The sequence below is a fragment of the Erithacus rubecula genome (genome assembly GCF_903797595.1).
Source record: "Erithacus rubecula genome assembly, chromosome: 33".
NCBI lineage: Eukaryota > Metazoa > Chordata > Aves > Passeriformes > Muscicapidae > Erithacus > Erithacus rubecula.
Window position 1 is genome coordinate 1,512,032 of NC_136683.1, and position 11,744 is coordinate 1,523,775.

General features: G+C 59.1%; 1 protein-coding gene across 1 annotated transcript; it reads left to right on the top strand.

Moving 5' to 3' along the window:
* Positions 1-3,342: 3,342 nt before the first annotated feature.
* Positions 3,343-11,509, top strand: NES (nestin; the record flags this gene model as incomplete). Its single annotated transcript, XM_079329507.1, has 6 exons — positions 3,343-4,174; positions 5,264-5,388; positions 7,111-7,184; positions 7,434-8,873; positions 9,018-9,256; positions 9,779-11,509. Exons 1-6 carry the CDS (start codon positions 3,362-3,364, stop codon positions 11,507-11,509), a joined length of 4,422 nt encoding a protein of 1,473 aa, XP_079185633.1. The 5' UTR covers positions 3,343-3,361.
* Positions 11,510-11,744: the final 235 nt, after the last annotated feature.

Here is an 11,744-nt window from a genome sequence, read left to right on the forward strand (position 1 = left end):
GACCCTGAGAACCCCTCAGAGGTGCCATCCCAGGGTGTTCGAATCCCCAGCAATCTCCAAGTGGCACAGATAAGCCATTCCCAGAGGTTTCTGATCCCCAGCACTCTTCAGGTGCACAAATAACCCATTCCCAGGGTGTCCTGACCCTCAGCACTCTCCAGGGGCACAAATAACACATTTCCAGGGGTTTCTGGCCCCCAGCACTCTCCAGGGGCACAGATAACCCATTCCCAGGGGTTCCTGAGCCTCAGCACTGTCCAGGGGCACAGACAACCCATTCCCAGGGGTTCCTGACCCTGAGAACCCCTCAGAGGTGCCATCCCAGGGGTTCCTGACCCCCAGCACTCTCCAGGGGCACGGATTCCCATTCCCAGGGTGTTTAATCCCCGACACTCTCCTGGGGCACAAATAATCCATTCCCAGGGGGTCCTAACCCTGAGAACCCCTCAGAAGTGCCATTCGAGGGGGTCCTGACCCCCAGCACTCTCCAGGGGTACAGATCTCCCATTCCCAGGGGTTCCTGACCCTGAGAACCCCTCAGAGGTGCCATCCCAGGGTGTCCTGACCCCCAACACTCTCCAGGAGTACAGATCTCCCATTCCCAGGGGTTCCTGACCCTGAGAACCCCTCAGAGGTGCCATCCCAGGGTGTCCTGACCCCCAACACTCTCCAGGGGTACAGATCTCCCATTCCCAGGGGTTCTTGACCCTGAGAACCCCTCAGAGCTGCCATCCCAGGGGTTTCTGACCCCCAGCACTCCCCAGAGGTCCAGACATCTCCCTCTGGAGAGGTTCCTGACCCTGAGCATCCCCCAGTGACACTGACATCCCCATCCTGGGGTGTTCTGACCCCCAGGACCCCCAATGACACAGATATCCCCATCCTAGGGTGTCCTGATCCCCAATGACACTGACATTCCCCTCCTGAGGGTCCCCTGAGCCCAGCAATCCCCCAGGAACACAGATGTCCCCTTCCTAAGACACTCACAACCCCAAGCACACCCCAGAAGGGAGTGACACACAAACCTGGACACTCCAGGGATCCCCCCAGCTCTACCCACAGGATCCCCCAGGCAAGGGAAGCTCTGGGACTCCTCAGCACCCCTGGGGATCCTGAGTCCTCCCTGGGCTGCAGGATTTGGAGCATCCTGCTGAGTTCTGCTGTTGCTGAGAGAGAGGGGAACCCCAAAAGCCAGGTGGAGGAAGAGGGGGACAAAGCCAGGGAGGAAGGAAATGCTCATTCCCAAGGCACCTCCCTGGGGATGTTTTTGCAGCAACCACCACTTTTGGGTGGCACTTTGGGGGGCACCTGGACATCTCAGGAGCACCCAAGAGGAGGTGGAAATGAGGAAAGTGGGAGCAGCAAGCCAGATGTGCTATGGAATTAAGCAGCAGGGTTTCATCACCCCACTGTCCAGAGCTCTGGGGACACCAGATCAATTATCCAACCTCAGCACTCGCCGTGCTCCTTAATAACATTTCAATCTTGGCTGTGAGAGGCAAAGCAGAGCCTGGCCAAGGAGCCAGACAGGATGTCTGGCCGGAGATGAGCTGGAAATGTGATGCCTTTGGGGACCCCCGAGCTGTCACCACCCCGCTGAAAACCAGAAAACCCCGAGGGGGGCGCTGAGCCCCCTGTTATTGCTGCTGCTCCATCTGGGGGCGTGAGACCCCCAACATCTCCCGGATAGGAGCCGGGGGATGGTTTGGGGTGGCTTTGCCAGCAGAGGGGACTGTTGCTTGTTTCTCCAGCAGCTCGTCTAGAGTTTGTCCCGTGGGAGGAGACATTCCTGTGCTCCTTGCCCTGGTGAGGACATAGCAGGGACCCTCCGTGGGAAAAAATCACCGTCTCCCGGGAGAAAACGCTGGCAACGAGTCTCTCCCCGAATGACATTTTCCTCCTCCTTTTGTTCGCAGAAACCTCCCGAGTTTGAAGTTTTCAATCTCCGCCCCTTGTCGTCGCACTGCCCTTCCCCCAGATAAGTCATCTGGGGTAAATAAAAAGAGAAAATTAAAAATGTTAATCTCCAAATGCTTCCCGTGGAGACGTTCCAATCGCGATCGTGACTTTTTGGCCGCGCGGGTGAAAGACGGAAACAAAACGAGAGTTTTGGAGGCTGCCGGAGGAGCAGCCCCTGTTGGGCTCCCGGATCCGCTCAGCACATCTGGAAAGAGGGAAAATTGCAGCTGGACACAGCTGGATGCAGCGCCCCGAGGAGGTTTTGGATGGGACCACGATGAGCTCCCCGAGGCGATTCTCTCTCTGCAGAGGGATTTCTGAACGGAGCTGTCTGGGGTTCTGCTGAGCCCAAAACAGCTCCAGGCACCAAAAAGAACCGATGTCCTCTCAGCCATCACCTCCCCAGGACTGTGAGACCCCCGGTGGGCTCTGTCAGGAAAATTAATCCGCAAACACCAGAGGTTTATGTCCAAAAAGGAGACAGAGGAGTCCTTTTTGTTTTATTCGAATAAAGGGTGAGGCCATGGGGAATTCCCCTGGGATATCTCGAATTTTGGGAGACTCGCCTCCTTTTTTCCTAATTTTCCTCTCTCTTTCCCCATTGGCTGAGATACTTGAGAGGCACAGACTTCCCAAACACCTGATACCTGAGATTCCCCTCTAATGTACAACCCTCCCTTTTAATTTTTAATTCTTACAGAATTCATGGTTTCTCCCATTGTTCCTTTCATCTTCCAATACCCAATTTCATTTACCAGCCAACCTACAGTTTGTTTGTAAAGGCAAATATCTTTTCCCACTCATCAATCAGTGGAATCCATTTATCTCTCTCAGTGCGGGTTTTACCTATCAGCTTGTTTATAAAGACAAATCCGACATTCCTCTCAGCTCCTTTGGGGCTCCCTTGCCCCAAAATTTTGGAGCAGCACGGGGCAGAGCAGCTCCTACCGAGGGATGCTGCAGCCAAGCCCTCGGGATGAGCATCTGCCAAGTGCCCTTGGACATCTCCCAAACTCCACGCCGAGCCCCACGGCGGCCCTCCAGCTCCCTGGCACGGCCCTCAGGATTTAAGGAGGGGATTCCCATCCCAACCACGCCGGGAGAGGATCCAAACCCTCGAGTCACCCTTCCAAAATGGGAAGGAACACCTTTGCTTGGGTAATCAGAGCTCAGCGTCGAGCCTGGCTGTGCAAGGGTTAAACGCGGCTGCTCGTCCGGGTCTCGGGGGCCTCCCACTCGCCATGGCAGAGTATGAATAGCTGCTCCTCTCTGTTCCCAGCCACTCGTTTCCCTCCCCGCCTTCCCGCTCTGCTCGGCGTTCCCTCCGGCATCCTCCTCCTCCTCCTCCTCCTCCTCACCCGGCGTCTTCCTCTGCCGGCTCCGGCATCCCCCGGCAGCTCCCATGCTGAGCACGGAAAGTTTGGCAGGGGCGAGAGCCCTGGGAGAGGAATCGCTGCAGATGTGGGACCTCAACAAGCGGCTGGAGGCGTACCTGGCCCGAGTGAAGTTCCTGGAGGAGGAGAACGAGGTGCTGCGAGCTGAAATCCAGAGCACCAAGAGCAGCCCGGCCGGGGAATCGTGGCGGGTGAAGTACGAGGAGGAGCTGCGAGCCCTGCGGGATGCGCTGGATCACGCCTTTAGGGAGAAGTGCACGGCCGAGTTGGCCAGGGATAACCTCTACGAGGAGGTCCAGCAGGTGAAAAGCAGGTGCCAGAAGGAGCAGGCAGCTCGGGAAGAAGCCAAGAAGCAGCTATCCTTGAGCAGGAAGGAGCTGGAGGAGGAGAGGAGAGCGCAGATCTGGCTGAAGGAGAGGGCTGTGCAGCTGGAGAAGGAGGTGGAAGCTTTGCTGGAGGTGCACGAGGAGGAGAAAGCCGGGCTGGACCAGGAGATCGCGAGTTTCTCCCACAGCCTGGAGAGTTTTCGCTGTGCCCCGGTGGCTTTCCAGCCCGTGGAGGTGGAGGACTACTCCAAAAGGCTCTCGGAGATCTGGAAAGGAGCGGTGGAGACCTACAAGACAGAAGTGTCTCAGCTGGAGGGTTCCCTCTGCCAGGCTAAGGAGAACCTGTGGAAGGCGGTGGAGGACAACCAGCAGAGCCAACTGCAGCTGCAGCACCTGGAGAAGGACCTGGCAGGGCTCAAAGCACGGAAGGAGCTGCTGGAGGAGAGCCTGGCCCAGCAGTGGCAGGAGCAGCGAGGGGAGGCAGAGAAATTCCAGGCGAGTGAAAGCAGCAGGAAGGAGCTGAGTCCCTGGGGAGGGGAGAGAGCAGAGAATCCCTGAGCAAAGGGATGGGAGAGGGGGATGGAAGGAGATGGGACAGAGGGAACAAACCCCAGGGAAGGGATGGATGAGCTGCAGATGAAGCTGGGAAGAGCAAAGCGGCTTGGGGACATCTCTGTCCCAACATAGACCCGGGGCCACCCCACTGCAGGGGAGCAGCACCCGGACACCAGGACCTCCCCCAGGATCTCTGCTCCATGTCCTGCTGGGCTGCAGGGTCGGGATCCCGGGATAAGCCCGGGATAAGCACAGGATCCCGGGATAAGCACAGAATCCTGGGATAAGCCCGGGATAAGCACAGGATCCCGGGATAAGCACGGGATAAGGAAAGGATCCCGGTATAAGCACAGAATCCTGGGATAATCCCGGGATAAGCACAGGATCCCGGGATAATCCCGGGATAAGCACAGGATCCCGGAATAAGCCCAAGATAAGCACATCCTGGGATAAACACAGCCCGGGATAAGCACGGGATCCCGGGATAACCCCGGGATAAGCACAGGATCCCGGGATAAGCACGGGATCCCGGGATAAACCCGGGATAAGCACACCCTGGGATAAGCACAGGCCGGGATAAGCACAGGATCCCGGGATAAACCCGGGATAACCCTGGGATAAGCTGTGCAGGCACCGGAGGGGGTGTGGGCAGGACAAACTCCCACCGACTTTGCTGCAGCTGCGATTCAACAGCTGCAGAAGCGATTCCGCAGAGGGAGGCGGAGTGGGCTGGAATTATCAGCAACGGCTGCCCGTGGAAGGGTCTCCCTTTGTTCCAAGTCCTGAGACCATCCACGGGTGTCCTGATGCTGCCAAAACTTCATCTGCTCGCCTGAAAGTTGTGCTGGTGTCCCAAAACCACCCCAGACTTTCCTCCCTCCTCCAGCAGAGCCTTTCAGCCCCGCTCATCTTACCCCATCCTCAACCCACCCCACCGTGCTAAAATGAGCGCCCAGGTTGCTCAGCATCCTAAAAAGGATGAACCGAGCCGCAGGTACCCCCTGATTTCCCCCCCTGTGCCACCCTCAGCTGGCGATGGAAGCCCTGGAGCAGGAGCAGCAGAGCCTGAGGGCGCAGATCGCCCGGGTGTTGGAGGACAGGCAGCAGCTGATGCACCTCAAGATGTCCCTCAGCCTGGAAGTGGCGACCTACAGGTGAGGTTGACACGGTGAGGGCACAAGGGAGGGGCAGCCCCGGTGCCCCCTCCGCAGCCCTTCCAGATGGCCCCAGACAAAAGCCGCTTGCCAGGGACTAGGGGGGACAATTAGCATGAGAATAGGGGCTGTCCCAGCCCAGGCGAGGGGCCTCCCCGGCTGAGCATGATGTCACCCTGCTCGGACACTGAACAGGGCACGGGGGGATGGGAGGGAGGGGTGGGAGAGAGGGGGGGGTTTCTTCGGTCTCTCGCCGAGCAGTGGTAGGGCAGCATAACCGCGTGTCAGCGCTGCGTGCCTCAGTTTACCTGCCCCGCAGCCCAGCTGGGGTGCACAGGGGGCACCCAGCATCCTCTAGCACCCACCCTGAAGAATTCACCCTGCAGAACCCACTCTGAAACCCCCCCCCCCATCCTGCAGAACCCACCCTGAAACCCCCACCCTGCAGAACCCACCCTGCAGAACCCACCCTGTAACTCCTACCCTGTAGAACCCACCCTGAACCCCCCCATCCTGTAGAACCCACCCTAAATCCCCCCACCCTGCAGCACCCACTCTGAAGCCCCCACGCTGAACCCCCCACCCTAAATCCCCCCACCGTGCAGCACCCACTCTGAACCCCCCACCCTAAATCACCCCAACCTGAACCCCCTACCCTGAACCCCCCACCCTGAATTCCCCACGCTGAACCCCCTCACCCTGCAGCACCCACCCTGTAGAAACCACCCTGAACCCCCCACCCTAAATCCCCCCACCCTGAACCCCCCAACCCTGAACCCCCTCACACTGCAGCACCCACCCTAAATCCCCCCACCCTAAATCACCCCATCCTGAACCCCCCCTGAACCCTCTACCCTGCAGCACCTACCCAAAATCCCCCCATCCTGCAGCACCCACTCTGAACCCCCCCACCTTAAATCACCCCATCCTGAACCTCCCACCCTGCAGCACCCACCCTAAATCCCCCCACCTTGTAGCACCCACTCTGAAGCCCCCACCCTGAACCCCCTCACCCTGTAGCACCCACCCTGAACATCCCCCTAACCCTGAGTCCCCCGAACCCCCAACCCTGAAACCCCTCACCCTGCAACACCCACCCTGTAGCCCCCCACCCCAAATCCCCCCACCCTGCAGCACCCACTCTGAACCCCCCACCCTAAATCCCCCCATCTTGTAGCACCCACTCTGAAGCCCCCACCCTGAACCCCCTCACCCTGTAGCACCCACCCTGAACCCCCCCCAACCCTGAACCCCCCGAACCCCTAACCCTGAAACCCCTCACCCTGCAACACCCACCCTGAACCCCCCATCCTAAATGCCCCCACCTTGTAGCACCCATCCTGAACCCCCCACCCTAAATCACCCCAACCTGAACCCCCCACCCTGAACCCCCTCACACTGCAGCACCCACTCTCAACCCCCCATCCTAAATCCCCCCACCCTACAGCACCCACTCTGAACCCCCCACCCTACAGCACCCACTCTGAACCCCCCACCCTAAATCCCCCCACCCTGCAGCACCCCTCCTGCAGCCCCCACCCTGTTGCCCCCTCTCTGAACCCCCTCACCCACCCTGAACCCCCCACCCTAAATCCCCCCACCCTGCAGCACCCACCCTGAACCCCCCACCCTGCAGCACCCACCCTGTAGCCCCCCTCTCTGAACCCCCCACCCTAAATCCCCCCACCCTGCAGCACCCACCCTGCCCCTCTCCCCCCGCAGGACTCTGCTGGAAGCCGAGAGCACCCGCCTGCAGGTTCCAGCTGGGGAATTCAGGTTGGCCAATGCTGTGCGAGGTAAGGGACCCCCGGGGCCAGCCACCGTGTCACCGTGTCACCCTGGGGCGGGGGGGGGGGGAAATCTTGTCACCTGCACACTTTCCCCACTGAGCATTGTCCCAGCCTGATGCTGAATCCCGCTGCGCTCAAGAGGGAGGAATTTCCCACTTTTCCAAGAAGGAGCTGGTTAAAAATAGGAGAGGGGAGGTCTGGGAGAGGCAGGGAGCGGCTGCTCTCCCGCTCACGGCTCCACCTCACTCTTTGCAGATCTCAAACTGGAGGTGAGCAGCAGCAGCAAACTGGTACCAGCGAGCCCTGAGACCAGGAGAATGCTGCCCCGGGACCACTGCACCTTCCCCAGGGCAGAGGGGAGGGGACAGCTAGCAAAACCCCAAAGTGACACCTTGACAGGCAAAAAACAGAGCCCCGGTGCTAGGGAGATGCAGAAAATCAGCTCAGCCCTCCACGGCACGGCTCCCAGCAGGGCTGGAGGGCTGGGAGCCCCTGCCTGCTCCACACCCAACCCCTCCCAGGCAGGAAAAGATGCCCCAGTTTTCTCCCCAGAGCCGCCCAGCCCTTCACCAGCAGAGCAGGAGAGCTCTGGGGGAGAGGGTCCTGCCTGGCCAGGGGGAGTGATGAGCCAAGGCGTGTCTAGAGGGGTGGGGGACACTCCCAGTGGCACCGTGCAGCCCCTGGGAGCTCTGCCCACCCCCAGGCTGCAGTACCCAGCCCAGCTGGTCAGCGAGGTGCTGGAGGATGCCCTCAAGGCCATGGAAGGTGATGCTCAGCCCAAAGAAGAGCCCACATGGGATGCTTGTGTCCCCAGCCCTATTTTCCCAGCAGAGGTTGTGCCAGAGGGGTCTGGGGAAGAGCAGGAGGGCTCAGAGGATGGTGAGGCAGAGGAGAAGGTTGGGGAGATGATGCTGCAGGCACTGGGTGTGGAGAGCAGCACCCTGCAAGACAAAGCAGTGTCCCCACCTGGCACAGCTGCTTCCTTGAGAGCCTCAGGGAGCCAGGAAGATTTGGGAGCATGGGAGGAGGAGGAGGAAGAGGTACCTGCAGTGCTGAGCACAAGAGATCCAGAAATAGAGGCACAGGATGGGGACAGGGATCTCCCTGGACAGACAGTGAGCAGCTGGGAAAAGCCAGAGCAAGAGGAGGAGGAGGAGAGGGCACAGACCCCAAGCACAGAACCCTCACACCCCTCAGAGGATGAGGAGGAGGAGGAGAGGGGACCCCACAGCCCCTGCAAGGAGAATGGAGATTTCCAGGAGGAAGGAACAGATGTGCAAGAAGAGGAGTGTCCACACAAAGAAGTGGATGCTGTCCTTGCAGAAAACCACCTGGTTTTGCTCACAAAAGGTCACCTGGGAGAGAATTTTGTTGGTGCAGAGCAGGAAAGGTCTGAGCAGAAAATGCCCGTGTGTGAGATGGATCTGCCTGCAGAGGAGCAAAGGGGACAGGAGCTGTGCCCAGAGCTGAGTGTCCCTGAGGCCATCCCAGCACAGGAGGCTTGGTCAGGAGATGAAGAAGATGCTGTGGGAGGAGAGGACACAGGGAGAGTGGAAGATGGGGAGGGAGAAAAGGGAGAGACCTGCAGGGAGGTGCTGGGAGGAGAGGAGCAAGAGGAGGGACAGAACCCTGAGGTGGGAGAGGACTCTGGGTCAGCAGGAGAAGGCTCTGAGGATCCTGGAGCAGGAGAGGGAGGTGACAGCTCAGAGTGGGACAGCAGAGCCCCAGAGGACAACCAGGAGAGCAGCTCTGTGGAAGAGGAGGGGGAACAGGAGGAGCAGGAACCAGAAGAACCCTGGGGCCAGGAGGGTGATGGCCATAGCCAAAAACCCTGCCCAGAGCACTGGGAGGGGACAGCAGAGGACACTGAGGGGGTTTTGGGGCCACAAGAGCCAGATGACACCTCGAGCAGCACAGGAAAGCTGAAAAGTGAGGAGAGAGGTGGCACACTGCCAGCAGAGCTGGAGGAAGCCCAGGAAGATGATGAAGAAGATGCCAAGAGCCAGGAGATGAGCCAGCAGCAGCCACTGCCAGAGGCTGAGCCAGCAGCAGAGCTGGCAGGGCAGGAGCAGCAGGGCAGAGTGGCACAGCCTGACCCTGCCCCTGGGCAAGGACACACACAGGAGCCAGCCCAGGCTCTGGAGGAGGCAAGGGAGGGGCAGGAGGATGATGATGGGCACAGACAGGAGCTGAATGAAGTTCCAGAGAAGCCGTGGCAGGGGCAGGAGGATGATGATGGGCACATACAGGACACAGCCCAGGCTCCAGAGATGCCATGGCAGGGACAGGGTGATGATGATGATGGTGATGGGCACACACAGGACACAGTCCAGGCTCCAGAGATGCCATGGCAGGGACAGGGTGATGATGATGATGATGGGCACACACAAGAGCCAGCCCAGGCTCCAGAGATGCCATGGCAGGGACAGGGTGATTATGATGATGATGATGGGCACATACAGGACACAGCCCAGGCTCCAGAGATGCCATGGCAGGGACAGGGTGATGATGATGATGGTGATGGGCACACACAGGACCCAGCCCAGGCTCCAGTGGAGCCATGGAAGGAGCAGGGTGATGATGATGATGATGATGGGCAGACACAGGACACAGCCCAGGCTCCAGAGATGCCATGGAAGGGGCAGGAGGATGATGATGGGCACACACAGGACCCAGCCCAGGCTCCAGTGGAGCCATGGAAGGAGCAGGGGGATGATGATGATGATGATGATGGGCACACACAGGACCCAGCCCAGGCTCCAGTGGAGCCATGGCAGGGACAGGGTGATGATGATGATGATGGGCTCAGCTCAGAGATGAATAAACCAGAGAGCTCAGAGCTTGTAGCACTGAAGCAGGTGCCAGGGGACAGCGTGGAGAGCACTGAGTGGGCACTGCAGGAGGTGCCCAGAGTCCCAGAGGCCACAGTGGGCACTGGCAGGAGGGTGGAGCTGGAGGACACGCTGCCAGACAACACACCCCTGCACCTGTATGAAAGGGAGATGCTGGCTGTGGGAGCAGCCAGCCCAAAGCCTCCAGAGAGTGAGGAGAGCACAGAGACACCACCTGTGACTGACACAGCTCAGGAGGGTGAAGAGTGGCTGGAGGAGAAGGACAAGCCACTAACTCCCACAGAAAGCCCTGAAGAAGAGGCAGGAGTGGCTGTGGCAGAGGGTGCTGAGGAAGAGGAAGGTTATTTCATGGTGTCTGCTCCTAACCATGAAGTGTCCAGCTTGGAGGAAGCTGAGATCTCTGAGGACTTTGAAGAAATCAAAGTTGAAGCAGCTGAAGATGATCTGGGGGCTCCTGGAGAAGAATCTCCAGTGCCAGAGGGCAAAGAGCTTGTTGGGGAAGCAGATGAAAATACAGAGGTGCCCACTGAAGGGGCTGAGATGCCAAAGGATGAGGATGGCACTGCTGAGCTGGAGGAAGGCTCAGCTGTGCCTGAAGCAGATCCCAGCTGTCCTGGGGCCATGGGACCAGCAGCAGGAGGGAGAGAAGAGCCAGCCCAGGGTGCCACAGGCACTGCAGAGCATCCACAAGGTTTGGCTGCTGAATCAGATGAGGAGCTCCACAACACAACTGAGCTGGAGAGGGATGACACTGGAGCAACAAGCCTGGGGATGGCAGGGCAGGAGGAGGAGGAGGATGACACAGCTGTGGTCACCCCTCCAGCAGGGCTGAAGGTCCTGGAAGGTGAGAAACCACTGGAAGAGAAACCATCCACAGAGGAGGAAACACTCAGCAGTGACAGCAGAGAGCAGCTCCCTGAGCTGGGAGATTTTCCAGAGTCCATCCCAGATATCCCTGACACTCCTGTTCTCCCTGCAGAGGTGCCAGTGGATATCATGAAAGACAAAGATATTTTGGAAATAGTTGAACAAGCCCTAGAATTCAACCAGGAGCTGATGGGGGTGGCAGAGGGTGGGCAGCAAGGTCCTGGAAGGATTGAGCTGTGCCAGGATGCAGGGGAAGATTCCTCACCTGCCTCATCCAGTGAGGAGGAGCCCACGGTGCAGGAGGCAGGGATGGAGAGTGTGATCCGAGCTGAGAACGGGCTGCACAGGGAGGCCAGTCTGGAAGAGCTGTCTGAATTCCCTGAGGAGATGCTGAACGGCATCAGCAGCACAGCCCCAGCACAGGAGCCCCCCACCCCTGCAGATGGCACTGCCACCAAGCTGGGGGATGGCACCCTGAGGGGGAAGCTTGGAGCTGACCCCAGCCCCGTGGCCCCTGCTCTGGGGGAGGATGTGCTGTGCCTCACACCTGAGCAGGCAGCAGTGTGTCACCTGAGAGCTGAGCAGGAGCCCTGCTCCTCAGGGGATGAGTGACAGACCCCCCTTCCTCCCAAAACCCAGTTGTCCCACCCCTCTCCTGGTGCTTCCCCATCTCCTTGTGGTTTTTCACATCTTTGTGTGGATTTTTTTTTGCACCCCTTTTCAGAGTGAAGAACTGTTCCCTCCCCACAGCCCACCCAAATTCCCATGCTTGTTCTGGGACCCCCTGCTTCATTTTGAGTTTCCTCTGGGTGGGTTGCTGTGGCTGTATTTAATTTAAATGTTGTGT